The sequence below is a fragment of the Vidua chalybeata genome, chromosome 3 (genome assembly GCF_026979565.1).
Source record: "Vidua chalybeata isolate OUT-0048 chromosome 3, bVidCha1 merged haplotype, whole genome shotgun sequence".
In the NCBI taxonomy this organism is placed as follows: Eukaryota; Metazoa; Chordata; class Aves; order Passeriformes; family Viduidae; genus Vidua; species Vidua chalybeata.
The window spans coordinates 3,018,312-3,043,282 of NC_071532.1; the positions used below are offsets into that span (position 1 = coordinate 3,018,312).

Consider the following 24,971-nt stretch of genomic DNA (forward strand, 5'->3'; position numbering starts at 1 on the left):
AGACTTCTTGTCTCCCTCCCTTTTAGCCATATCTATTAATTTGTCCACAGCTTGGCTTGCACTGGGGTTGCAGCACTGTCTGGAGTGCAGGACATTGTGTCACGGACAAAGCTGGGAGAGATGTTCTTGGCTTTAGAGAGCTGGAGGTGGAAGGGCAGCAGGTGGAGGCTTTCACAGTCTTCAGAGGGTTTTAACTGACAGTAAATCACAGTCTTACTACTGTACAAAGCTGGGCTTTATTTGTTTTCAGATCTGAGATGCTGTGAAAGTAAGTGCCGACACTTGTACGTTGTCTGTACTCAAGCCACCAGACGAGGCTGAACTGCTGTGTCAGTTCTTAAGGCAATCCTGCTGTCACTGTGTGCAGGCTTTGGGTTGGGCAGAAGAGGGGTGTGAAAGGAGGGTGTTCTCTTTGGGTGAGTGCTGGTCTGCTGAGCTTTTGAGGTGTGGAGTAATGTAAGGAGCCAGCTCTGTTTCAGTCCTGCAAGGTTCTCCCTGTGTCTGCATCCCAGCCCTTCCAGAAGTTGAAGCAGAAGCCCTGGATTGGGGTGACAGAGCAGGCAGAGGATCCTGTTTGCACCGTTTGGGTGTGGGGAATGGTGGCATTGGGAACTTGCCACCACTGCCCCCTGTTACCTGTAAGGTTGGCATAGCCTGTGTCCATCCTGCCTATGCACCCCAAACTGTTCCAGGAGTGGGGCTGGAGGAGAACCTGGCAGCAGGAAGAGCAGGGGGATCTTAAGAGCATTTAAGTTCATTCGTGGTTCTCACAGACATTCAGACTCTCTGAATCTGTTTCAGTGACAGCCAGCTGGTGGCACCAGAACTGGGCGAGTTCTGGTCTCTTGCTTTGGGGTTAGGACAGCCAGTTCACCCTGTCCTCAGTGCTCTGTGTGGCGCTGTGGCTGTGGCAGCTGCAAACAATTGGGCACCTTGGTCAAAAACTGCCCTCACCTGAGAGCTGCTAACTGACAATGCTGTGCACTTTCTAATCCCTAAAACTTTATCTGCAAAGCCAAGGTCTCAGCCAGTTGAGGACTAAACTGTTTGTCCTCCTTTGTCTAGAGAGACTGGACATGGGATAGGTCCTCCCTTCTAATCTAATCCTGGTAGTTTGGGAGCAATGAAAAGAATGAGGAGGACAGACCAGCTGCTCATTTGGAGCAGTGGAGGTGGGATGAGAATTTGTGAGAAGTGCAAACCTCTGCAGTTAAGCAGCCAAGAAATCAATAGGATGGAAACCCTCAGGTGTAACTTTTGGTTTTATTTGCCCAGCTATTACCGTGTGTCATTTATAGGTGTGTGTTTAATGTCTGTGCAGGCCCTCTGGGATTTTTTTTTTGCTGTGTTTCATGCAGTGACCTTCCCAGTTACAGAAGTAGATAAACTGACTGTGCTAAGGAGCAATACCAGAGGTGGCCAGCGGGTGCCAGACCAGCTCCACAAAATTCCTTGCATCACCGGGCAGCAGGAACAACGTGTGACTCGCCTTTGAGGATGGCGTAAGCACATTTAAATGCACCCTGCTGTAAGGGTGGTACTAAATGCACCCTGCTGTAAGGCGGGGTGGTTCCCGTTCCTGCCTCTTGTTATGCTCCTGCTTCCAAAGGGACTTAGTACCCCTCCAGCACATGGGGTGAGAAGTGTTTGTTGCCTCTCTTCCTAAGTATTTCAATGTTCTGTCTGATTATTGGAAGTTTCATAGGGGAATAAGAGCTGTCTCTGTGGGATGTGCACCTGTGTCTGTTAAACGCTGTGCAGTGTCAGAGTTATGGATGTTTTGCTTTTGGCCTCCCTCTGTGCTATGGGAATTGATTTGTTTGTTAAAAAAAAAAAAAAAACAAAAAAAAAAAACAAAACAAACACATTTTTGTGTTCATGACTTTTGCTAATGGCTTCGCTGTCCCAAAACAAGTATCCCAATGACCTTGGTTAAGTATAAACAAACAAAAGTAAAACGTGCTGTTGGAGAGGAGGAGGATGACATGGAAAGGGAGAAAATAAGGAAAGGTTTAGGATGCACAACTAGTTCTTAGAGAATTCCTGATTCCTGGCAGTGGGCACAGTGAGAGACTTGCCTCTGCTGCCATGGCCTTCCAGCCGTGGGGAGAGCAGCTGCTGGGGCTTCCCTGATTCTGCCAACAACATGTGGGCTGTGTGGCTGTGATTTTGCCAGAATGTGGAAATGCATCCTTTGAATGTATTTTGATGGTGTCTGACATCACCTGACTGGAGCAGTTTGGTAGGCAGGACGCCCTGTGGGCAGGGCCATGGCAGGGATTGGTGGCTGGCACTGTCAGTGTTATTTTTCCAGGCAGGCTCCCAGTCTAGAAGTGTGGGAAGGCACCAGCAGCTGTATCAGCCCAGCGAGCAGCAGCACATGGAGGAGACCCTCATCTGCAAAGAGCCCGTCACCCCCTTTGCTGCCCCCGTGGCGGCACACGATGATTCCGCCGCAGGTGAAGGGCTGCAGCATGACTGGAGACTCCTTCAGCCAGGGCTTGTTGCAATCCTGTTGCTGCAGCTGTGCCTGGAGGATGTTGGCCTGCAGCGGTGCAGCCGATGCCCAGGAATGCTGCTCGGCCCAGAGAGGCAGAGTGTGTACAAAAGCACTGATCGCGAGACCCCGGAGACGCTGGCAAGTGCAGCAGCTCTTCTTCATTCTGTGCAGGTGAGAGCCTGTCGGAACCCAAGGTGTCCCTCAGACACTCTTGGATGTTCCGGGTCCAGGGCAGAAGCCTCTGAGACCCTGGCAGGCAGCCAGAAACCCCTGTGGTTTTGAGTTTGACCCATGGAACAATTTACCAACTTTGCAGGAAGAACAAGAAATCACAAAAGTTTAGATATTATAATAGAAGTAGTCACAAAGCGAAAGGAAGGATTTTTGAGTGCTGTACAGGGGGGTTTTAGGCCTTGTACAGAGGGGTCTGAGTTTTGTACATGGGGGTCAGAGGTTCTAAGATGGAGGGATTTGGGCGTGCCCTGTCCTCCTTCTTTCTCCTTCCTATCCTCCATGTACTTGGTGATGTTGGCACTCACAGATTGGTTTAGAGCAGAAAGTCACTGTTCAATATAGGTGATAGGCATTGGGGAAAAACCATAAACATTTAACACGTAATGTGTGATATAAAAGATGGCACCAGCCCCCTGGGCAGGAGAGACAGAGAGAGACGCAGAGGGAGAAGGAGTCAGGGAGAATGCCAGGGAGTCTGTGTGCCTTGAGATAACATGCAATGAACTGCCTTGAGAGCAGATGACTGAAGACTGCTGAGTCTTTCTTTGAAGGCACAGGTTGGAGGAGAGACTTTACCACCACCCGGGGTCACCCCAATCTGGGGGAGACTCTGACAAGAGCCCAGCCTTGGAGCCAGTCCCTGGGGACAGGGAATTGCTCTGAGTATACTTTTCATTTTTCAGGGACAGTCCAAATGAGAATTGTTTTGAGGCAGGTGTTGTAATGTTGGGTTTGGGTGTGTCTGCAGGAAAGAAAGCTGGAATAAACCCCTGCCACAACAGAGAAATTTGTATGGTCAGTTTACACCCTACAGATACACTGATCATATCAGCCCACTGAATACTGGGGGTGTCTAATGCAGAGTGCAAAACTTCTTTGAATAGGTAGGAGAGATGAGACCTGAAGAAATAATTTTGCAGATGCAGAAAAAGGGATCAGACCCACTGGTCCCTTTGCTCAGGCTTAGTTCTTCCAAATGCTGGGCATGGCCCCTTTGGAATGATTCCTTTATTGCTGATATGCACCTGGAATACTGAATGCAGCTGGGGAGAAGTATTGCTTAGTAATTTAGGTGACATGTTTGCTGGATAAATTCTGGACTAAAAATGAGCTATACCATTAAAACTTAATTGTCACTCTTTTATTATTGACCTGACTGTTCTACAGGGGATAAAAATCCTGATTTAAGAAAGGTATTATTTTATTTTTTTTTACTGCTTAGCTGCCACATGTTTTTATCCTCTGTGAAGTCATGTAAAGAATGATTACTCTGAGTTCTAACAACTCTGTTAGAGAGTATTTCAGACTGACCTGCCTATTGTGCTATTTCCATGAAGAAGATTCTGAATTGTTAGGAACTGGCAAGATCAGAAATGTTTTGAGGCAGATCATGTTTATGTTGGGTTTGGGTGTCTCTGCAATAAAGCAAGCAGGGAATAAAGCCCCGGAACAATGAAGCAGAGCAAAAGTGGAACGTTTGGATGGTCAATTTGTTCCCTACAGCTCTCAGCCAGCTGAATTCTGGGGTCCTCTAGTGGGGAGTGCAAAGCTTCTTTTACTTCCACCGCCTGGTGCTGTTGTTTGTGTCCCACCACTTTGTTTGATGTGAAGAGAAATAAACAAAATCCCACAGCAACAAGCTGCAACCCAGAACTGAGTGGGAATTACAGAAATAAAGGCCTTGAAAAGTAGCTTTGGAAAGGGTCTACTTCCTAGACAGTGTGAAACCCTCAGGCCTGGCCTGGCTGGGCTTAGGGCTGGCTGCCCTTGGGAAGGGAAAGGGATGGAGTTGGGGTTAACTGTAGTTCAACTGGAGCCTCCAGGAGTGGGGCTATTGGCCCTGGATCCACTGTTGATCAGTCATCCAGTGCAGCAAACTTGAGAGCTCGCTGGCTCTGAGAGGCCCCACTCAGAGGGAGGTTGCTGCTGGCAGCCGCTGTGGTCCAGGAGAGCTCCCAGGGCCTCCTTTTGGAGCACTGCTCATGGGCCTCAGTCCTAAAATGCTCCATCATGGCCACACTTTGGCTCAGCAGCCTGCCTTTGAAAGTGGGAGAAGAAGGATGTCAGGCCATTCAGACAATAAAAGTGGTTTCCAGGGCTGTTCACAGAAATCCCCAGGAGCTCGTTAGACAGCACAAGTTCCTGGGAGCACTCAGCGTTTCTGAAAAGCTCCAGAGGAGCTGAGCCCAGGGGCTGTTCAGCAAGGCCCAGGCCTGACAAGCGTTTCTCAGATCACCGTGTGGCCTGACAAGGCCGGGGGGATTCACCACCACAATCTGAAGCATCAAGTTTTGATGGAGGGTAAAAAGCCATGGCCCAGTGGAAGTGGAGCATGTCCTCAGGCCTGTGGCAGAATCACAAGGCTGATATCCTTGTGCTACTGATTCCATCTCTCCCCTCTTTTCTAAATTCTTGGTGGCAAGGTCACATAGGTTAGACACACAGCTCACAAGCAGTGCTCCTCTTTTCCTGCACAATGCATTAAAGTGAGAATCGTGTCACATCCAAAAATCGTGTTCTGTTATGGTTTAATGACTATTTTGAAAAAATTCTGGAGCAGCAAACTTGCTTCCTCAAATATTTACTGTGCATGGCATGGAGCACAGAGGAAAGATTTAATGTTAAAAGCATTGCCCAGGCAATGCTCTTTTGACAAGTTCTGCCCTGAGCTTTCCTTGGGAAGATCTGAAAGGTTCAAGGTCACTAGCACAAGCACCTGCAGTGGCTGCTGGCCAGCAGAGCAGGGCTGTCAGCTGTGAAACAAGTGTTGCCACAAGCAGCAGCTTCCCCAGGGCAGCAAATCAAGAGCTGGGAAGGTGCTGATCTGAAGGCCAAACCTCCTTAGCTCCTTCTAAAAGAGCTGGAACAGTTCCTCATTCCAGTGAGGTGGATGCTGGACACCACAGCTCTATGTGAGGACTGGACACAAGTCTGGTCCCACTGAGTGCTGTGATGTTTCTGCAGGAGCTCTGGGCTCCTGTGTGTGCTGGACACAACGGGGAGAGAAGGAGCCAAGTGCACTCTTAAACTTCCAGATGGCGCAGGATGTCTCCCAGACCCAACCTGCCACCACCTACAACTTGGGCTGCGCTGGCAGTGGCAAATGCTTCCTGCAAAATGACATCAGGAAATCTGGGGGATGAGTTTTGTTCCCCATGGGAAAGGGCCAGCATTCCTGTCCAGGGGCCTGCAACTGGAGCTGCTGCTGAATTTTTCACGTTGCTTTACCCCCCCTGCCAAATGCTATCTATGGCTGAGAAAGGACACAGAAGGATTACCCTGGAGGAAGGGAGGCCAAAAGCTCGGAAAAGGATGAAAGAAACGCTCCGATGATGAAAGAGACGCTCCGATGATGACAGTGACAACAAGAAAACAATTTATTTTTGACAGCAAATGAACACCCGCTGCCCTCCAGCCCTCCCAGCCTGGCAGGCCGAGCGGAGCCGTTTCCATGGCATGAGGTGCTGGCAGCCTGCGGAGAGAAACCAGAGAGCCACGGTCAGTCACAGAAGGCTCCTGTGCCCTGTCCTGCCATGGCCTGTGCCCGGGCCAGGCTGCTGGCTGTGCTCAGAGCCCAAACCTCCCGAGCCATTCTGTGTTTCCAGAGAAGGGCAGCGTGGCAGGCCACGTTCCACCTCCTCCGCTTCAGCACAGCACAGCAGCCTCCTCAGCAGCTGCAAGGGCGGGATGCCCGTGTGCCCGCTGCCCTCTGCCCGAAGCCCTTCTGCCAGCCCAGCTGTGGAGCCGGGTACCCACCTCTGCAGACCTGCTGCCAGGAGAGGAGCTGATCCCACATGAGGTCCTCGTCCTTCTTGAAGGGGATGTCCCCCCGCAGGGGCAGCGCTGGCACTGGACACACTCCACGGATGGTGCAGGTGCTTCCCTGTTTGGTCCGGGCACCAGCTGTAATCTTCCTGGAAAAAACAAAAACAATTGTGTGAAAGTCAATTCAAAAGAATACATGGAAAGAGGAAAATGTGTCAAAGGTTATCACAGGCCTAGGGAGGGTCTGACCACTCTATGCAGGAATTAAACCTCTCCACGGGTGGGGAAAAACCCCACCTTTCCCACCTGTAAACCCACCCCCTCCTCAAGGGCCTGCAAAGAAGACCAGCTGGGGCACGGCTTCAGAACCCGTCCCACTCTGCTGCCCCCATCCACATGGATGGATGTTTTGTCAGGCTGGCTGCCCCCGCCCCAGCCCGTGCCAGGCTGGCTGGCAGAAGCTGTCAGCAAGGCCAGGAGCCGGCTCCCCTTCCACAACATCCGTCCCCTTCCCAACAAAAAGCATCTTGGCAGCTGGGGAAAAATTAATATTCCCCAGCGCCGCCGAGCGGGGAACCTGCGGCGCGTGGCCAGGCCGAGCCCTGCCATGCCTGGAAGCACGAGCATCCCCCCGCCCCTGCGCCGGCTGGGGACTCATCTTGATTTCATCGGGGCGCAGAGCGTGTCCTCCAGGAAGGGGCCGCAGCCAAAGCCGCTCGGCTTTGCCCCACCAGCGGCCAGCTCCAGGATGGTGTTCCCAGCTCCACGTGGTGCTCCAGAAGAACACGCCAGCTGTGCCTCGGCTTGCGGGGACATCCCGATGCCATTGAGCTGCAGGGGGATGTTTCCCCTGTTCCAGTCCGTGGCACCTTCACTGCACTGCCACCACTTCTCCAGTGGCACGGGGAGCACTGAGCCGCTCCCTCCACAACTCGCCGGGGACCAGCGGAAGCATCTCCTCAGCTGCGCTCTCTCCTCCGTGCCACGGCCGCAGGGAAACCCTCTGAGGGCTTTTCTTTGAGCTCCACAAGATGCGTGCAGCTGGTTCTTGCTGGGCTCCTGGATTCTACTGTGCAGAGGGATGGATCTCTGCTGTCTCCTTGGCCAGGTGAGGCTCTTGCAGCCAAGAATGCTCAAAAAGGTCTTCTAAGGATGGCCTGTCTGTGGGGTCCATGGATAAACACCACATGATGAGGTGCTGGCACTCTGCAGAGAGAAAACAGAAACCACTGGTCAGCGGGACAAGGCTCCTGTCCATGCTCTCCCAGATTAAATGGGGCTCAGGACACACTAGGAGTGCTCGGAGCCTTCCTCCCATGCCTTGAAGGAGCACTCCCACCTTGAGACACCCGGGCTGGGAAGAAGACCTGGCCCCGGATGATGTCCTCATTGGTGTTGAAAGGAAGGTGCCCACAAACTAGGTCATAGAGCAGGATGCCCAGGGACCAGATGGTGGCTGGCTGGCCACGGTAGCAGCCGAAGAGGATCCACTCCGGTGGGCTGTACTCCGGCGTTCCTATGGGACACAGAGGAGCTCATCAGCTCATCAGGCTGACGCTGCTCCCTCCCTCCCTCCCTCCCTCCCAGCCAGCTCCCGTTCCACAACAGGCAGCCCCTGCCCCGACGAAAAGCAACTTGGCTGCAGCCGGCTGAAGGAGGATTCCCCTTCTTTCCCCCCCTCTTCCCCGTGCCAGCAAAGGGGGGAACCTCCGCTGCCTGGTCACCTGCCATCCGGGTGTACAACGTGTCCCGGAGGATCGTGCCGCAGCCGAAGTCGATGAGCTTCGCCTCGCCCGTGGCCAGGTCGACGAGGACGTTCTCGGCCTTGATGTCGCGGTGCAGGACGCCGCGGCTGGTGCAGTGCCGCACGGCCTCCAGCACCTGGCGGAACAGCCCCCGCGCCACGGGCTCCGTCAGGAACCCCCGCTCGTCCAGGAAGTCCCAGAGGTCCTGACAGCGCTGCGGACGCTCCATGACCAGCGCGAAGCCGTCGGGCAGCTCGAACCAGTCCAGGAGCCGCACGACGCCGCGGAAGCCAGGGCACGACACCATCCGCAGCAGCGCCAGCTCCAGGGGCACCAGGGCGCCGTTGTGCTGCGGGGGGACCGCGATGCCCTCAGCGGGGCCGATGCTACGCCGCGCCTCGGCCACCCCCTGCCCGGCCCCGCCGCCGCTCGCCATTGCCCGGCCCGGGACGCTGCGCGGGCCCCGCTCACTCCCCGCTCGCTCCCCTCGCAGCCTTCCGGCTGCCACCCTGCCGGGCCTCGCCTTAGCCCCGCCCGGCACGCCCCGCCGCCTTCTCCCGCTGGCCCCGCTCACTCACCAGCCGCGCCCACTCCGGGATGCGATCGCGGCGCACTCGCTTGATGGCCACCTGCAAGCCAAGGCGAGCGCCGGGCTGAGCTCGCTGCCCGCCGCCCGCCGCCCCCTCCGCTCCGGCCCCGTCTCTTACCGGGGCGCCGTCGGCGAGCCGGGTCCCGGAGTAAACGCTGCCGCAGCCGCCGCTCCCCAGCAGCGGGCCCTCCCGGTAGAGCTGCTCCAGGGGAGGCTTCTCCGCCCGTGCGGGCGGCACCGCGCTCCCGCTCTTCTGCCCCGGCAAGCCGAGCGCCCGGCGCGCTGCTGCTTGCCGAGCCGCCCCGGGCTGCGGCGGCTCGGGGCCGGCGGCCGAGCTGACGAGCGGCGGAGCTCGGAGCGGGGAAGCTCCTGGGGGAGCTCCCGGGGACGGGGCGGGAGCCGGGCGGCAGCGGGGCGGCTGCGGGCGGAACCGCGGCAGGGGCTGCGTTCGGGGCTGGGGCCGGGCCAGAGCCCGCGCCAGGCGGAGCCACAGGACGGTGCTGCCCCACCACAGCCAGAGTGAGGAACTCTTCCAGAGACTCTTGCAGAGGCGCCACAGCCACTCCGGAGGGAACCTGGCGGAGGCGAGACCGCGGCGGGCCGGGCATGGCCGGGCAGGGGGCCGGCCCACCCACGGGCGCCTTGCGGGACGCGGCATGAGCCGGGCTGGGAGAGGCGGGACACGGACGGGACGGGACGGGAGTGGAGGGAGTGCTCGACGGAGAAGGGGACGGAGAGCGAGCGGAAAACCGATCTAGAGAAGCGCTGCTGCTGCTGCTGCTGCTGCTGCTGCTGCTGCTGCTGCTGCTGCTGCGGAGCCGCTGCAGCTCGCGGACGTTCCTCCGTTGCCTCGGCGAACCCAACGGAGGAGCCGCGCTCCGCGGAACGAAAGAGAGAAACAAACAAATAAACCCGCAGATTGCTGTTAGAGAAGTAACCAGAGATCCTGACAGCGGTGTTCCAGCACCTCACCACCCTCACAGTGAAGAGGGTTTTTTTCCTGAATATCTTGTTTAAACCAACCGTTTTGGTCCATTTTAAAGGCAGTGCTACTGCATATGGAGGTTTTCCTTCAGCTGAGGGCGAGAACGGAACTGAAGGGTACATGAGCTCCCTGTACCATTGTCTTCTTACCATCCTTTATGCAGAGAGCAGGCAGAGAAACAAGTGGCTGTAGTGAAAAAAATCTGCTTTTCCAACAGCAATGTGAGCTGTTCGTCATGCAGAACTAAGAGCGTGCATTGCAATTTGTAAATACCCTGCTCCACCAAGCGTCTGCAATTAGATCTGCAATACTGAAAAAGACACGGAGAGGTTTTGCTGTAATCCCCTCTGCCCCTGACTGCAAACGGATCGTGTCTTTCCTGTCCCTGTTCAGACGGCAGGGGAACAAACTGCCTCAAGGTACAAAAGGAAAATTACGTGAAGCATTTGGCTACAGCGCTGGATGGTGTTCTGAGGAGAAAGATGAATGATACATTGACATAATGGGAATATGACACCTACATACACCACTCAAAAAGCACAACTGGAGCACCAATCAAGCTTGGCAATTTCAGCTCTTTCTTCTAAATCTTTCCTCAGTTCCATGATGGGGCACAAAATATTTTTTTCGTGATATTCCATAACGTTGTGGTTGCTTACTTTTTATATACGAAAAGGTAGAACAGCTGTGGAAAAAGAAGTCTCCTCCAAAAAAAAAAAAAAGATCTCTGATTAAGATTTTCTGAAATATTAGAAATGTAAAAGCACTATCATAGTATTTCCTTCTAATATTGAGGATCTTCCCCAGCAGAGAACAGCTATGTACAGACAGTGCAATATGTTCTCCATCCGCACACTGGGCAGATTTTACACCCACTCCCCAAAAGAGCTTTCACGCCACAAGAGACAGGAACTGTGTCTCTGGTAAGGTTTTCTTGAGCTATGGTAAAAAGTAATTTAAGCAAACATTTTTATTACCTGTGGTAAGTACTTTTCTGTAAGCAAAATTATTACTACTGTTGCTTTAGTCATGTATCATATTTTCACTAGAGTCTTGTTCACATTAAGTCAAATTAACAACATTCATTTCCTGTGCATTACCCCATAGGCTGTATCCCATGATAACATTAAATTGTTGTTTTGTATGGACTTCTAATAGAAGTTTTTTGGGAAATGCAATAGAATATAGGCAAATCTAGTGTTAACTAATGTATTTTTACAGTTAACATTGCTTTTATTTTTGGAACCCCAGCATGGAGGAACAAAAAGAGGTAATGCATCTGCCTCGCCCAGCGAGCTGGGCAGCTGAGCAAAGCAGCTGCCATAAGGCAGAGGTGATTCAAAGAACAAACATGATCCACCCTCAGGCTGAGGATGGATCTGTCCTTTGCACAAAGACACAAAGGGAGAAATGATCTCCTTTCCTCGAAATTCTCAGGAAGGCTAAGAGAAGTACCATAAACAGGCTTCTAGCATTCAACCCACACAGATGCAAAAGGAACTTCTGCAAACTTGTACCTGTACTTAAGAGGATAAATCAATGTATTTTTTATCAGACACTACCATGAATTGGGAAAGTCCTAAACCACTATTTAATTTTAAGCAAAGTGTTTATTTTAGTTTATAGGCTTATTTGTATCAAAAGCAGTTACTTCAAAATCAAATTCACATAAAATTCAGCATGAAGTTGTCACTGGTTAAGATGCATTGCTGAAAGATAAGGGCTCTGAATGACATTTTAACAGCTTTGTGGGGGAACAAATAAAACTGCGGGGTATGAGATCCCATTTTGTGTCTTTTAGTTTTCATGGGGTTTAATTGATTTAAGATTATCTTGAGCGTGGCTTTACATTCATCCTAGACCATAATGGTAAACTTATAAATATAACAAAATTACATATAATGAGAGGGTTTTTTTCTGTCTAATAGCACCACACACAAGGCAAATCCAGATAAAATGTTGCTTAAGTGTACCACATGAGCTCATAGAGCTCAGTGTTGAAATGTTGATGTTTTGCAGTAGGAGTATTTCAAATGAAGACACATTTCTCCTAATGGTGGAATCTGTTTTCCTTCATGAGCTGGGTTTAAGGAAATAATTTTATTATCTCATTCTGGACCTCAAAGCCTATGTCTAGATGAGTCCTGTATAGGAAATTCACGACAGACAAAAGCATGTGCATGGATGATGAAGTATGTGGTTTTTGGTTTTTTTTTTTGCTATGTTGCAATATTTATTTTTTACAGGAATGGTAAGAAATATTATTTCCTATTAATAACAATATATGTAGCTTGATTTCTTACTTAAAAGGTGTGATTTGCCTTGGTGTCAAGGATAATGAAACTTACTTTAATGTCAGGCTTTTCTAATGTGCAACAAATACTTGCTGTCTCTATCACTGGTCGGAAGCTGTTATTTTTGTATGTTTTGAGAAGGTTATATATGTAGGTTATTTGTCCTTCTGCTTGTAGATAAAATTGTTGTGTTGCATGTGTTGATCCAAGAAGCATCTCTAGCTCTGGAAAGGCTGGCATAGAATCACAGTGGGGTTTAGATGAGAAGGGATTGCTGGAGGTCTTTCATCCTGTCATCTGCTGGGGGTGAGGCTAACTCCAAAGCTCTGTCAGGTTGCTCAGGGCCTTCTCCAGTCAATTTTGAGCACCTGGAGGGATGTAGGACTTTTAATCTTGCCCTTTCACATGCTGGTTACACTCTGGCCAGTACAGCCTGGCATGTGACCGGCTTTCATCATCACAAGGGTGCAGTGCAAAGAAACGTGGACAAATTCTACCAAAAAGAGAGAGCTCTTAGCAGTTCTTTCAGTCTATACAAAAGGTATTTTTGGGGTAGGAGGGGGGTGGTCTATTCAAGGCTTTCCCATTGCTGTTGATCTGACAGTGAAGTATTTTTATAGAAAATTACTGCAAATTGCTTTCAGATGCTACATTGGACAAGCATTTGCAACTTGGCAAGCTGAGATGGACTCGTGCATTGTGTTCCTCTGCTGTGATTAGGATGGAGATACAATTAGTGTGTCTAGGGTTTGGGCTGTTTGGGTTTTTGTTGCTTTCTTTTATTTGTTTTTTTCCCTTAATTCTGGCAAGGTGCTTTGGGTGGGTAAGTGAAGAGACTTTAATCTAAAAGCTAATTGTATTTCAGGACACTAAAACTTCCTGTTGTTGAGATCTACTTCTGGACCTCCCAAGTTGCATTCCGTGGTTGTGATCCCTGCTGTATTGCCTGATGCTGCAGGAGTTTTGCTCTCATGTCTGTGACTGACTGTCCAGCAGTCACAGGCTCCTGAGACATGTCCCCTCTGCCTTCTTCTCACCAGACTACACAATTCCAGCCCTCTCCCCTCAGAGGCACTGTGCTCCAGGTCCCTAACAATTTTTGAAGTCTCCTCTCCTAGCTGGAGAGGAGACTACAAAAATGCCCCATCCCTCCTGAACTGGAGGACCTAACACTGGAGACGAATCCTGGAGAGACCTCGCCAGCTCTGGACAGAGTGGATAGAAATCCCTCTTCTGGCTGTGCTAGACACGTGGCTGCTAGTGCAGCCTGTTTATCTTATCTGTGATGGGAACATACTTCTGGTTAATTGTCAGCCTGTTGTCTGCTGAAACCCCAAGTCCTTCTCAGAAGGGCTGTTGAGCAGATTGAATCTTCCAGCCTGGCTGAATGCAGAGCTGTGTCACCCCTTGTGCAGAGCTCTGCTCCTCACCTCCTTGGACACCACAAGGGCCCCTCTGGGCAGACAGTCTGCTGTTTGTTAGGGTGGCCACCCTCCCAATTTAGTGTCACCTGTGGCTGTTTGTGCTCTTCACCCAAGGTAGAACCAAGATAAAACTTCATGTTGTTCTGAATGTATAAACTCCCTGGAGGGAGTATTTCTGTCTTGATCTGTGTAGGACAAAACAACCACATAAACAGGTGTGAGATAACTCCAACACGACCTACATGTTTGATGAAAGACATTACTCAGTGCTCAGTGGTAAAGCCAAGCACAGAAGTCCAGGGAAGGCTGACCACAAAGCTCTGCTTAGTGCTGTTGCTGGTTTCTCCTACCATTGCTTCCAGGCATCTTGATTGTTCCCAGATCAATTAATTGATCTGTTCTGTTTTAGTCTGCTTTCTATGGTAGTGTTTCCTAGCCTCATTTGGCAGTGACTTTTTCTGCTGTCATATAATAACCATCTAATTGACGGTTATTGCATTAAGGCAATACTTTAGTGTTCCACCACCCTTGCCTCTCACCTCCCCTTCTTTCCTCTCCCACCCCTTTGTCTTTCAACCAACCTTTCTCTCACATCTCCCTTCTTTTCTTCCCAGTCCTATGTTCACAGTGATCTGCACCTGATCCTTTCCCTCTACCATTCCCTTTCGTGTTCACCTTGTACCATTCACCCTTACTGCAAAATTGACTTCTCTGTTCCATCAACAGAGCCTGCTCAGCTGCTGCTGTAGCAATGCTCCTACAAACCAGCAGTTTTGTAGTTGTGCTATAAACTTCCCACTATCATATGAACCATATAATCATACAGCTTCAGCCATATGACCTTCAGGATGTGGGCGCAGCATGGTTTTGTGCAGTGATACACTCCTTGTTCTCTACTTCATTCTAGAGTTCAAATCTGAAGTAGTTTGGATGGAAAGAAAAGCTCCAGTTTCTAAATTCTGTGGAGTTTCCATGCAGACAGGTTCTGCTGTAATTATTTTTAGCATGTGGCTTCTGCTGTCAGTTTCTGACATGGCTCCTGCTGGACCCTTCCCAGTGAAATCAGAATGTGGGGCTTCAAGCTGTTATCCTGGATCCACCAGCAGCAATGGCCAATGCACAGATGGACAGCAGCACTCATAAAACGTTATCTATTACACGGGAGCCGGATTTCTTCCCTTCCCTTGTCCTTTCCAAAAGGATACTGCTTCTCTCTGAAAGACACGAATGAGTATTTCTGGAAATGTAAAAACGTGGGGAAATGCTTACTGCTGGGCTTCTGGGCAAAAATGATCAGTGTGTTTCCTCTCACACTATACTCATGCCCCTCCTGGTAAAGAAAAACCTTCCCAGAAAAGGCTTGTGCTGCAGCAGGAGAAACAAGGCTCTGAGTAATGCAAAATCGTGTGCAGGAACTCTGCCTGCTGGGAACTGGCTATTGCTAACTTCCCTCCAGCAGCCCATGCTGGCCACTGGCAGTGCTGGCTGAAATATGGAACTTGTAGCAGAGACAGAAGGAGGCAGGGATCAGGCTGGACCTCATGCAGGCTTTTTTTTTACAAGAGGGGAAGGGAGGTGGGCTAGAAAAAAAAAGAAGGAAAAAGTGATGCAGGAGTCTGCCTGGATTCCAGCTGCCACACGCTGCACCACCAGCTGGTATCCCTGAAGTGCCACCATCTGGCAAATGCCACAGAGATGTCACCTACCTTGCCCCTGCAGCCATCGCTGCACTGGAGCACCATTTACCTCAAAAAAGTAATTTTTCACCTTCCATGTTCTTTGCAGAACAAATGCTAGCATGAGCTCTCACTGCTGGCACCTTGCTCCTTAGCATGACACCATGGAGGTGGCTTCTTTAAAAGGCTTTTAAAAGGCTGTGCAGTTGCTTCACAAATAAAGCAGGTATTCAGTGCAAAGGGTCCTATCCTGAAGGGTGCCCTCCTGGCACAAGGGTGCTGGGTGCTTTGGGAAGTGGAGCAGATGAATGGGAAGCAACCAGCAAAAGGCAATTGGGAGCAGACAGGAGTGGACGTGGGATGCTACAAGGAGAAGGTACCGAGGAGATGCTGTCTGAGGTCAGGAGGGGCTGGGGGTCAGACACTGCTCTGGGAGCTGTTAAAACAGGAAGAGAACATAAAAGAAGCCAAGTATTCTGACTGTTGGCATCATGCTGGAAAGATTTATTGTCTTTTTTTCTGTGAAGTACAACGTAAAAGTCTCATGTTTGAGGAGAGGAGAAAAACTACCAGGCTGCACTGTTGCTTTTTTACAGTCTTAGAGTCATCCCTGAAAGTGTGAGGCTTAGTTCTTCCCTCTGGATATCAGGAGTGACTGCAACAGGATTATATCAGTATGGGACTAGTATACACAGGCATCCCCCTTCCTTCCTTCCTTCCTTCCTTCCTTCCTTCCTTCCTTCCTTCCTTCCTTCCTTCCTTCCTTCCTTCCTTCCTTCCTGCCTTCCTGCCTTCCTGCCTTCCTGCCTTCCTGCCTTCCTGCCTTCCTGCCTTCCTGCCTTCCTGCCTTCCTGCCTGCCTGCCTGCCTGCCTGCCTGCCTGCCTGCCTGCCTGCCTGCCTTCCTGCCTGCCTTCCTGCCGGCCTTCCTGCCGGCCTTCCTGCCGGCCTTCCTGCCTTCCTGCCGGCCTTCCTGCCGGCCTTCCTGCCGGCCTTCCTGCCGGCCTTCCTGCCGGCCTTCCTGCCTTCCTGCCGGCCTTCCTGCCGGCCTTCCTGCCCTTCCTGCCGGCCTTCCTGGCCTTCCTTCCTTCCTGGCCTTCCTTCCTGGCCGGCCTTCCTTCCTTCCTGGCCTTCCTTCCTGGCCTTCCTTCCTTCCTGGCCTTCCTTCCTGGCCTTCCCTCCCTCATACCTCTACATTAATTATTTCCTACACTTTTTTGACCAACCTGCCCTGGGTCTAACAAAAATGCAGCTCTTCCCTTGACCAAGGCAACCTTCAGAATTCCAGAAAGAACTTTCCAGACTCCATGTCCGATCCCACCTTGGTTCAAACAGGACCCTCTAAGGACACCCTTCCCTCTCACAGCAGCTCCAGTCCCATAAACAAAAGGGACAGGTGGGACAGTGGCCACTTTCCCTCTGCAGCACCATCAGAAGCAGTGCCTTGCCCTTTAGTCTGGCATGGAAAGATGCCAGAGAGTTGCAAAGAGGTTTTCAACTGTAACAAATTGCATTGGTGTCATCTGGCTGGAGCCAGGTGGAGTCTGCCAATGCATGCTGGTGAAAGAACCCATTTGAAGCAGTGGCCAGGACTTGGAGCTGTAGAGCACAAACCAGCATTTCAGATCAAAGCAGTGGCAGTAGGAGCAGCAGCAGCAGGATGGATGGATTGTGAACACAGCTGGAAGCAAGGCATCCAGTCTTAGCAGGGTATTTTCTGTGGCTGTGGGGTGCCATGCCACTGACTACAGCTGGGGCCTGTGGTCCACGAAGGCACCAAAACTTTTCAAGCAATTGGCAGTGACTGAACTCTCACAATAATGTCCAATGCCCAAATGCAGTCCTGTTGAGTTAATTTGACTTTCCTCTGTGGTATTGAAGAGGAGCCCTGCCTGCCTCTCTGCAGCATATGGCTTGACTATCCCACCACAGCCACATCCAAGGAATAGGAGGAAAAAGAGAAAGCGAGAAAAGTCTTCCCAAAGCGTGGGAAAGCAAATGACGCCTGATACTAATTTGATCTGACCTGTTTCTGAAGGCAGTGGAGGACACACCTTTCAGCTCCATCTGTCTCTTTTACTGAAGAGAAGGGACACAGACACTCCCAGAGAAACCTGTGGGTGTTTTTACAAGAGCAGAGGAAGAACAGGCAGCTGCCATGGAAAGAAAGCAGGATTTAAGAGGGAAAATAATCCTGCTTTCTTCATTCATAACCATTTCTACCAAAGCAGAACTTGGCAAGAACATAATATGGGAACAACTATAAGCCAGTTCCCCTCTAATGGGATAAAAATGAAGACTGAGAGGCAAGAGCAGAAGGGTGACAAGGTTATCAGCTTTCCCCAGCAGGATATCTGTCAGCCTTTCTGAATGGAGCTCAAATTCCCTGGCATTTCCTTCTGTAATTCGTAATTCAGTCAGAGCTGCTGCTACTTCTGGACTTGTCACAGAGCCCAGTCCCCTTGGACTGGCTCTCAAAGCATCTGTGGCAGCCCTGTACAGCTAATCTGTGCCTGTCCCCATGCTTCTGCTGCAGAAAGCAGCAAAGTGTGCCGCAAAAACCTCAGTCGCCTGCCAGGAAAAATTACTGACACCTGAATCTGAATCTGGCAGGTTTGAGACCATTTTGCTTGTGAGAGCAAAGGTCATAAAACCAAGCCAAGGACAGGAATGCATGGCCCAGGGTGGTTGGAAGGACAAATGCACCGACAGACAATATGCAATTTCACAGGCATCACCTGCCAAGCTTCTCTCGAGCTCCTCAGAGCTTCGTTTCTGCTCTGATAATCACGCATGGAAATGAGGCCAATCCCAGCCCCCTGTCCCAATGCACCTTTTCAGCAGAGAGGGAAGACCCCACACCAGTGTCTTTGGCAAGGCAGGCAGGGGCAGGGAGCAGATGGCGTGTCCTATTGTCCAATGTTCCCCCTCATCCCACTCTTTATTTCACCCATCAGTCACTTGCAGCAGAAGCGCGGTGGGGAAATCTGTGCCTGATTCACTGGCACAGAGCCCAAGAGGTGCCCTAGCACGCACTCACCACACAACTTTTGGGGGCTGCACATCTGGGGAGAAGGGTTCCCACAGCTGTCTGGTGCTTGTTCCCCACACAGAGAGGGGTCGGGAGCACAGGCAGGGATGGAGGCAAGCACCCCACATGGCTCCTCCGTGCTGGAAACCTGCGTGCAAGAGTGAAAATCTTACAGCGGCAGCACTAGTGTGAGAGGCGAGGAGGCCCACGCTTTATCCCATGAGAGCGTGCACAACGCTCCAAAAAGTCACAAAATTAGAGGAAGCCGTCCCGTGGACGAGAGGAAGACGTTGCCCAGAGAGAGTGCATGGGATGGGCGTGCAAAGAGGCTGTGCCAGCGGTGCAGGGGACTGGCATGTGGGGATATCTTTACCGCGTGGCTCCCATGTCCCGCTGGGGAAAGGTGGATACCTCCCAAAAGCCAGCAAGGGCCTCAGGATCTCCCGCAGGATGCAGCACTGGAGGATGTGGGCAACTGGACAACGCTGGGATTTCGGTGGCTTCCCAGCTGTGTGCGCTAGGACAAGGAGCGCTGGGTTCCCACACACACCCAGCTGCCGGCAAATGCCCTGTCCCAAGCTGGAGAGCCAGAGATGGATATCAGTGAACAGGGAAGGCGGTCCCCGGTGCACGGGGACAGCACCGCGGTGTCCTCGGGCTCCGGTGCTGCTGCAGCGGCCCCGGGCACGGGGCGGGGTTGGTGAATTTGCGAGTCCTCAGCGGCACCCGCGGGCTCCTGCGCCGTGAGGCGGGCTGCGGGGAGGGGCCGGCTGCGCTGTAGGGGCGGTCCCCGGGCGGTCCCCGGGCCCGCGGTGCCGCTCCCCGCTGCGGGCGGGGCCGCCGGGCCGTGAGGGGACCGGGGCCGCCACAGCCCGGGCCGGGCTCGCGCACGCGCGGCATGCACCGCCCCGGGAAGGGGGGGGCGGGCGCTGCCCCGCGCCTGCGCGGTGCGGCGGAGGGCGCCATGTTGGCGGGGCGGGCTGCGCGGTGGCGGTGAAGCGCTCGGGGCCGCCGCGTTCGCTCCCCGTCTCCGCCCCGGGCCCGGGGGGTCGCGGCCGAGCGGGGCCTCCCCTGGCACCATGAGCGGCGGCGGAGGCGGGCGGGTGTGCGACCTGTCGCGGCGCAACCCCCAGGAGGACTTCGAGCTCATCCAGCGCATCGGTAGCGGCACCTACGGCGACGTTTACAAGGTGGGCGCCGCACCGCGACCCGGCGGGGGTGTCGCCTGCACCCCGGTCCTCCAAAATCTGGGAGGGCTTCTGTCGCCCAGCGGCGTGCCCCGGCCCTCCCGAGGGCAGCGAGGCCGCCCCGCTCCGCCACGGCCCCGGTGGGCGCCCGGCCCTGCCGTCCCCACCCGGCCGCGTCCCCAGGGCGGCAGAGCCGTGCCCGGGGGCGACCCCCGGGGGCGAGCGGTGCGGGACCGGCCCGGTCCCGGCGGCCGTGGAGCCGCCCCGGCGGTCGGCTGTGGCCGCTGCTGCTGGGTGCCGGCTCGGGCGGCTGTGTCACGGGCGGAGCTTGGGGGTCGAGTGTCTTCCAGAGCGAGCCGGCGGCTGTAGGGGTGCGGGGAACTTACCAGCTCGGTTCCAGCCCAAATGTCATCGTGTCAGTCCCGGTCCCTACTCCTGTCGCCGTGTTGTGTGGGAATGTCGGTGTGTCGTGTTTGTGTCGGTGTGAGACGTGAGACTGACCCTGTGGAGGGCGAACTCTTGTCGTTAGGATGAGTCTTTCAGAAATAACTTCAGCAAACGTAGGAGAATCAAAGCTAATGCGAAAGCAGCTAAACAAAATTTGGGTGGGTTTTTTTTTGTTTTGTTTTTTTTTTTTTGTTTGTTTGTTTGTTTGTTTGTTTGTTTGTTTTTGAGGGGCTTTCTAATGCACTTTGCCATTTTTCCCTGCTCTGCCAGTGTATGTTGTTATTTGTGTATCCAGCTGGCTCTTGGGAGGTGGCAGCCTTTCCCTGGGATAGGGATGTCACCTGCTCTTGCGTGGCCTCGGAGCAGAGGGGAGAGCTGAAGTTTGTCGTGTACAGCCTGGCGGAAGCACTGTTTGAACTGTGTGCTTCCCAAGCATCTTCTGGCCTGTTTTTGTCATCACAGGGTGTGTGTGAGGAAACTTGCATTGGGAGGCAGGACTGTAGGGAAACATGCAGAGCCACTCCACAGTTTGAGGTGCACAGAACTGGTGCTGATGCTGCCTTTGACTTTAGGTGAATGTGCCTAGAATGAAATCTTGTTCGAGTTGGGCTGATTTTGGTTTAATCTCATCTCTCTTAAATGTCATGCAAGTTTCAGGACCTAAATCCTCTTGTTACTGCACTCTTGGTGTGCTAACTCCCTGCTTTATTAATTGTTTATTTGAAAGGGTGTTTTGTGTTGTTTGCCCCACCTTGCTAGCTTTCTTTGAGTATTTGTGTGCTGTGCTGACCTTTTACTTGTCCAAGTCTACTTGCCTTATGCTCTGGGTTTTTGTTTTTCTGCGAACTGTTTTATGTTGTGCGTGTCTCTTTCCTCTGCAGTTTTTAACTGGCATATTGACTCTGATACCTTATCAATTGGAATTTTTTTCAATGTTCTGTATGTGACTGAAGGATGTGAATTAACCAAGTCATCTGTCTTTTTGCTTTCATTTTAAGGGTGTTACCTTCAACCACAGAGTTTGGAATATTTACGTATGCAATACCACTGTGCATATGAAACCTGTTAAAGATTTGTGAAGGTTTCCTTGATGTTTATCACACTTAGATTGCAGTAACCTTCAGTTTGGTGCTCTGTGAATGGCCAGTGTTTAGCACTGCTTGTGACTTTTTCTTGTTTGAGGCACAGAATGGATTTGTTGATGCTAACAATTGCCTGTACCAGCTGAGATAGACGGTGATATAGCAGGACCAGGATACACTAGGCTGGTATTATAATCATTTCTTCTAGATGAGAGGTAAGTGTTTTCTTATTAGATTGTGGACCCTGTAGGGAAAACAAGAGGTGCTTTTCTCTTGTGTGGGTTATTGCCTGTTTCATTCTGAGGCAAGGTTTTGTCCAAGGTGTCTTCAAAGTGGAGCATAACAATAGCCCAAAAACAGCAATTAAAGCCAGTTACTTTTAATGTGACAAAGAAGTAGTAATATTGTCTGAAATGTCACCCACATGTGAGCTTACTAATGCCTTATGTTTATGAGTGGTTTCATAAAGCCTCTTTCTTTTGCCTTCACCTGTCACCTGTAGGTGAACTTTGAGGTGGATGAAATAATTATGTGGAGTTGAAATCAGCTGTGTGCCAACGGTGCTCATCAGTGGTGGGATTCCAGCAGAGTGGTTCCAAGCACTGCATGTACTTGGGCATCTTCAAGCTGTAATTTGTGGTTTTGCCCCCTTAGCAGAGGGAGCCATGTAGGAAAGTGTTTCTGCTACTAGCAAGAAAAGATTATTGCCTTAATAAGCTGACAGTCTTGTTATGTTGAGTCTTGCTAAATGCTGACTTTTTGCAACCTTATTTCCTGGCACAGCATTCAGGATCTGAATGCAGAGCAGAGTGACATCTACTTCTCTTACTCTGTTCTGGTTGAACTGAGCTAGGGCAGGCCATGGTTTAAATGTTTGTTTTGTAAAAAAAAAAAAACAAACCAAAATTTATATATTAAAGAGAGGCTGAGTCGCTGGTCTGGAGTTCACTGAATTTGATCTAAGAGCTGGTGGTGAGGACTGAACTGCAGAGGTTGGAAGGGAAGGAGGATATGGTCAGATGGATGCAATCTTGCTGCTGTGAGTCCTGCTCTCTAGGCTGGTATCTGGAAAGGGACATGTCAGTGCACTGCCAGTACAGATTTTTGGCTCAAGCCAATACTTTACAGTTGTCTGCACTCCCACCAAAGTTCAGCTTTCAAAAAGACCTTGGAGCAAATCATAATGGATTCATTGCAAGAAAGGGTAACATGTCATGCCATTAGCTCTCTATCAAATATTCGCAGTTAACAAAAATGTGTATATTCTTGCACCGGTGCAAATTTGTTGTAAGAGATGAAGTGTTACCTGAATTGCTTAGTTCTTCATGTATTCCTTGTGTGGGTCATTTCTGGTTTTTGTATTTCTATTTCATTTTTGCAAAGAATTTAATTGTATACGGTGGTCAGCAAAGCATAAGAGAAGAATTAGGATTTATTGGTTGTGAAACAGAGATAATGTCCCGTCCTGCTCAGTTTCACGAAATATTCCTAAAGTCAGATCAGGTAGTTGCTTAATTTTTTTTTGCTCTGCATTTATCCGTCTCACATTTAGGACTTTTCTGTCTCTTGCTGTGAAATTGCCATTCTAACAATCCCTAGTCCCAGACACTCTGTAAGTTGTGCCTTTCTTTTAAGGTTTGGGTCACAAATGCTTTCACAGGGTTTTCTGACAGAGACTGTATTGTTAGGTTTCCTGTTTGTCCCTATCCCTGTACATCTGGTTTTGCACAGAGTTTGGAAGTATTTTCTGAGGTGATTGTAGGTCCATTTTGTTCATGTGATTAATTTATATCTCAGCATATCTTTTAAAAAAATTAGTTGCTTTGATTTAATAAAGGTTTAACTTAATTTGTCATCTCACAGGTCATTTGTCTAGTGCAAGTGGACCCTTCTAAAGATTTTCAGCCCCTTACTGCAAAAAAGGCCCTTATTTTGCTGAAATTCAAACAGTCGTGATAATTAGTGAGATTATTGTTCTTGCAGAGGTAATCTATTATATTGTGTTTACCTTCTTTCGGTTCTTTTTGGCATTTATGGCTTCAGCCAGATAACAAATGAAGACAGCTCATAGGGGTGCACATTGTTTGAGGTCTCATTTTTTAAAAAGGAAAGCCTGGTTTTTGTCCCCAGCCCTTAGGCAGAGAGGCTGGTTTTTGTGAGGAAAGTCATGTATCCACCAGCTTAACTGCCTCATGCTGAAACTTAAGGTTCTGTGGGTATCTCTGGAGAGCAGCTGCTGACTAGTACTGCTTTCTGCTGCCATTCATATTTTGGTGTCTGGTTATTGATAGAGCTTCTGTGTGTTGATGGAAGAGAATGTGTCCATGTCAGATGAACCTGAATTTTGATGAGCTTCTATTTTTTGGTGTCCTCTTCTCTACATGTGTGTGCCCTTGCTCCTCTTTCCTGGGGTGATCCACTAGAGCATCAATTCTTCTTCAGTTTGCTGCTTCTGAAATGTTGAAATGATGCTTTTTGATAGGCATGTTAGTCTTCCATTCTTCCTGATTGACATTACAGCTTTTGAAGCTTCTTGACTTTGTTAGGAATAAATGTCTGTGTTTTGACATCTTTCTGTTCAGCTTTAATTGGTTTTTGAAGCTTGTCAGGTAGGCAGAGAGGGAGGTGGATGTTTTGCCATCCTGTTTTTACTGCACTAAATAAGTGCTATATGGCTTTGTTTCTGGGACTGTGGTTTCCTTAACCAGTAATCTGTGCCTTGCACAGAGGTTTTTGTTCAACATCAACTTTATCAAAGCATTGCTTTCTAAAATTGTCACGCTGTGGGGTTGTGGTATTACACTTTCTACCAGAATGTGGAAGCTAATTATTTTTAGCTGGGGGAGCTGTGAGGGTTTGAGAGAGGCTGAAGAGGAGGGCTCTAAGGGCTGGGGAGTCGCTTGGGTGCGTTTTCCTGTAGAGTGGTGCTAATCAGGCTCAGGAAACCTCTTTGTACACTGGGACCAGTTTTCCCATGGAATAGTAACCTGTTTAGAAATCATTTTGTTCAATAGTTCACACAGGAAGTGGTCAAAACCAGAAACCCCTGTCTTAGACTTTTGCTTTTTTGGCTGTGTTGCAGCATTATATGCTTTATATTATCAGTTTCCATTTGAAGGATAATCAAAGCCTGACAGTTTTTAGCTTTTATTTCTATTTGCTGGCGGGTTTTTTATATAAAACTTTTTTTTTCTGATATCCTGCTGTTGTTAGAGAGTACACTAGTAATTATTTCCTGTTTAATTAGGTAGTGCTCCTTCAGCTTGACCTAGCAGTGAAACTCCTGCTCAGATGGCAGTCTAGATCCCTGGAAGAGTATTGTTCTTTCAGCTGCTGATAGAATTAGCATCCTTCTATAGTTTTCAAGAGCAGACATTCTCTAAATGCTGTATACATTTGGTAAAGTGTCTGCATGTAGATAAAGGCATTGTAGGCTAATTTTTGCCTCTGGAAAACCTGTATTTCCATTGACACAGTGAAATCTGCATTTGAAGGAAGGGGTTGAAGGATCCTGCTCATGGAAACGGGTGGGTGCTGTAAACCTGAACATCACAAGGGCTGGGAGTGTAAGTGGTAACAAAAAATGAGCCGGGGTTTTCTTACCTGAGCCTCTTCAAAATTTTAGTTGCATTTTGCCAGCTCGGAAGTACTTGTTTGAAATCATTCTTCACCCACCTACTGCTTGCTGGTTTTCCAGTCTCAAAACCTATAAGCAACTGGCAATTTCAGTGGGATTTTCTTAAATAAAAGTCTAAGACAGTGTCCTCCACATTCTGAGGTGCTGTATGGTACATACTTAGGCACCCCCAAATTCAGGGTCACGGCCAGCTCCAGCAGGTGTTGAAAACCATACAGTGCTTCAGTCATTCTCAGTCTCTCACTGGAGTGAGCTTGGAGGAGGAATTGCTTCACAGCTGATGATTTGAAAGGTGTTTGAGATCTAGTGAAACCTTGTCAGGGGTACCTTGTTCTCATCCCTAGCCTTTACAAGGAGCCCTTTTGTCCCCACAATCA

General features: G+C 50.4%; 2 protein-coding genes across 6 annotated transcripts in view; one reads left to right on the top strand and one right to left on the bottom strand.

Moving 5' to 3' along the window:
- Positions 1–6,087: 6,087 nt before the first annotated feature.
- On the bottom strand, positions 6,088–9,617 carry LOC128784976 (serine/threonine-protein kinase pim-1-like). The gene is given in 6 exon segments (XM_053936961.1): positions 6,088–7,576; positions 7,578–7,705; positions 7,839–8,015; positions 8,224–8,593; positions 8,823–8,873; positions 8,952–9,617. Coding segments are annotated over 6 exon segments (1,689 nt in total). The 5' UTR covers positions 9,492–9,617; the 3' UTR covers positions 6,088–7,153.
- A 9,606-nt stretch (positions 9,618–19,223) lies between these two features.
- The window catches only part of MAP4K3 (mitogen-activated protein kinase kinase kinase kinase 3), a 64,362-nt gene continuing 58,614 nt past the window's right edge, over positions 19,224–24,971 (top strand). For all 5 annotated transcript variants that reach the window (XM_053936952.1, XM_053936953.1, XM_053936954.1 and 2 more), the window contains exon 1: positions 19,224–19,431. In XM_053936952.1, the coding sequence (XP_053792927.1) occupies positions 19,321–19,431 (111 nt within the window). In that variant the 5' untranslated portion in view covers positions 19,224–19,320. The remainder of the gene's footprint in view (positions 19,432–24,971) is intronic.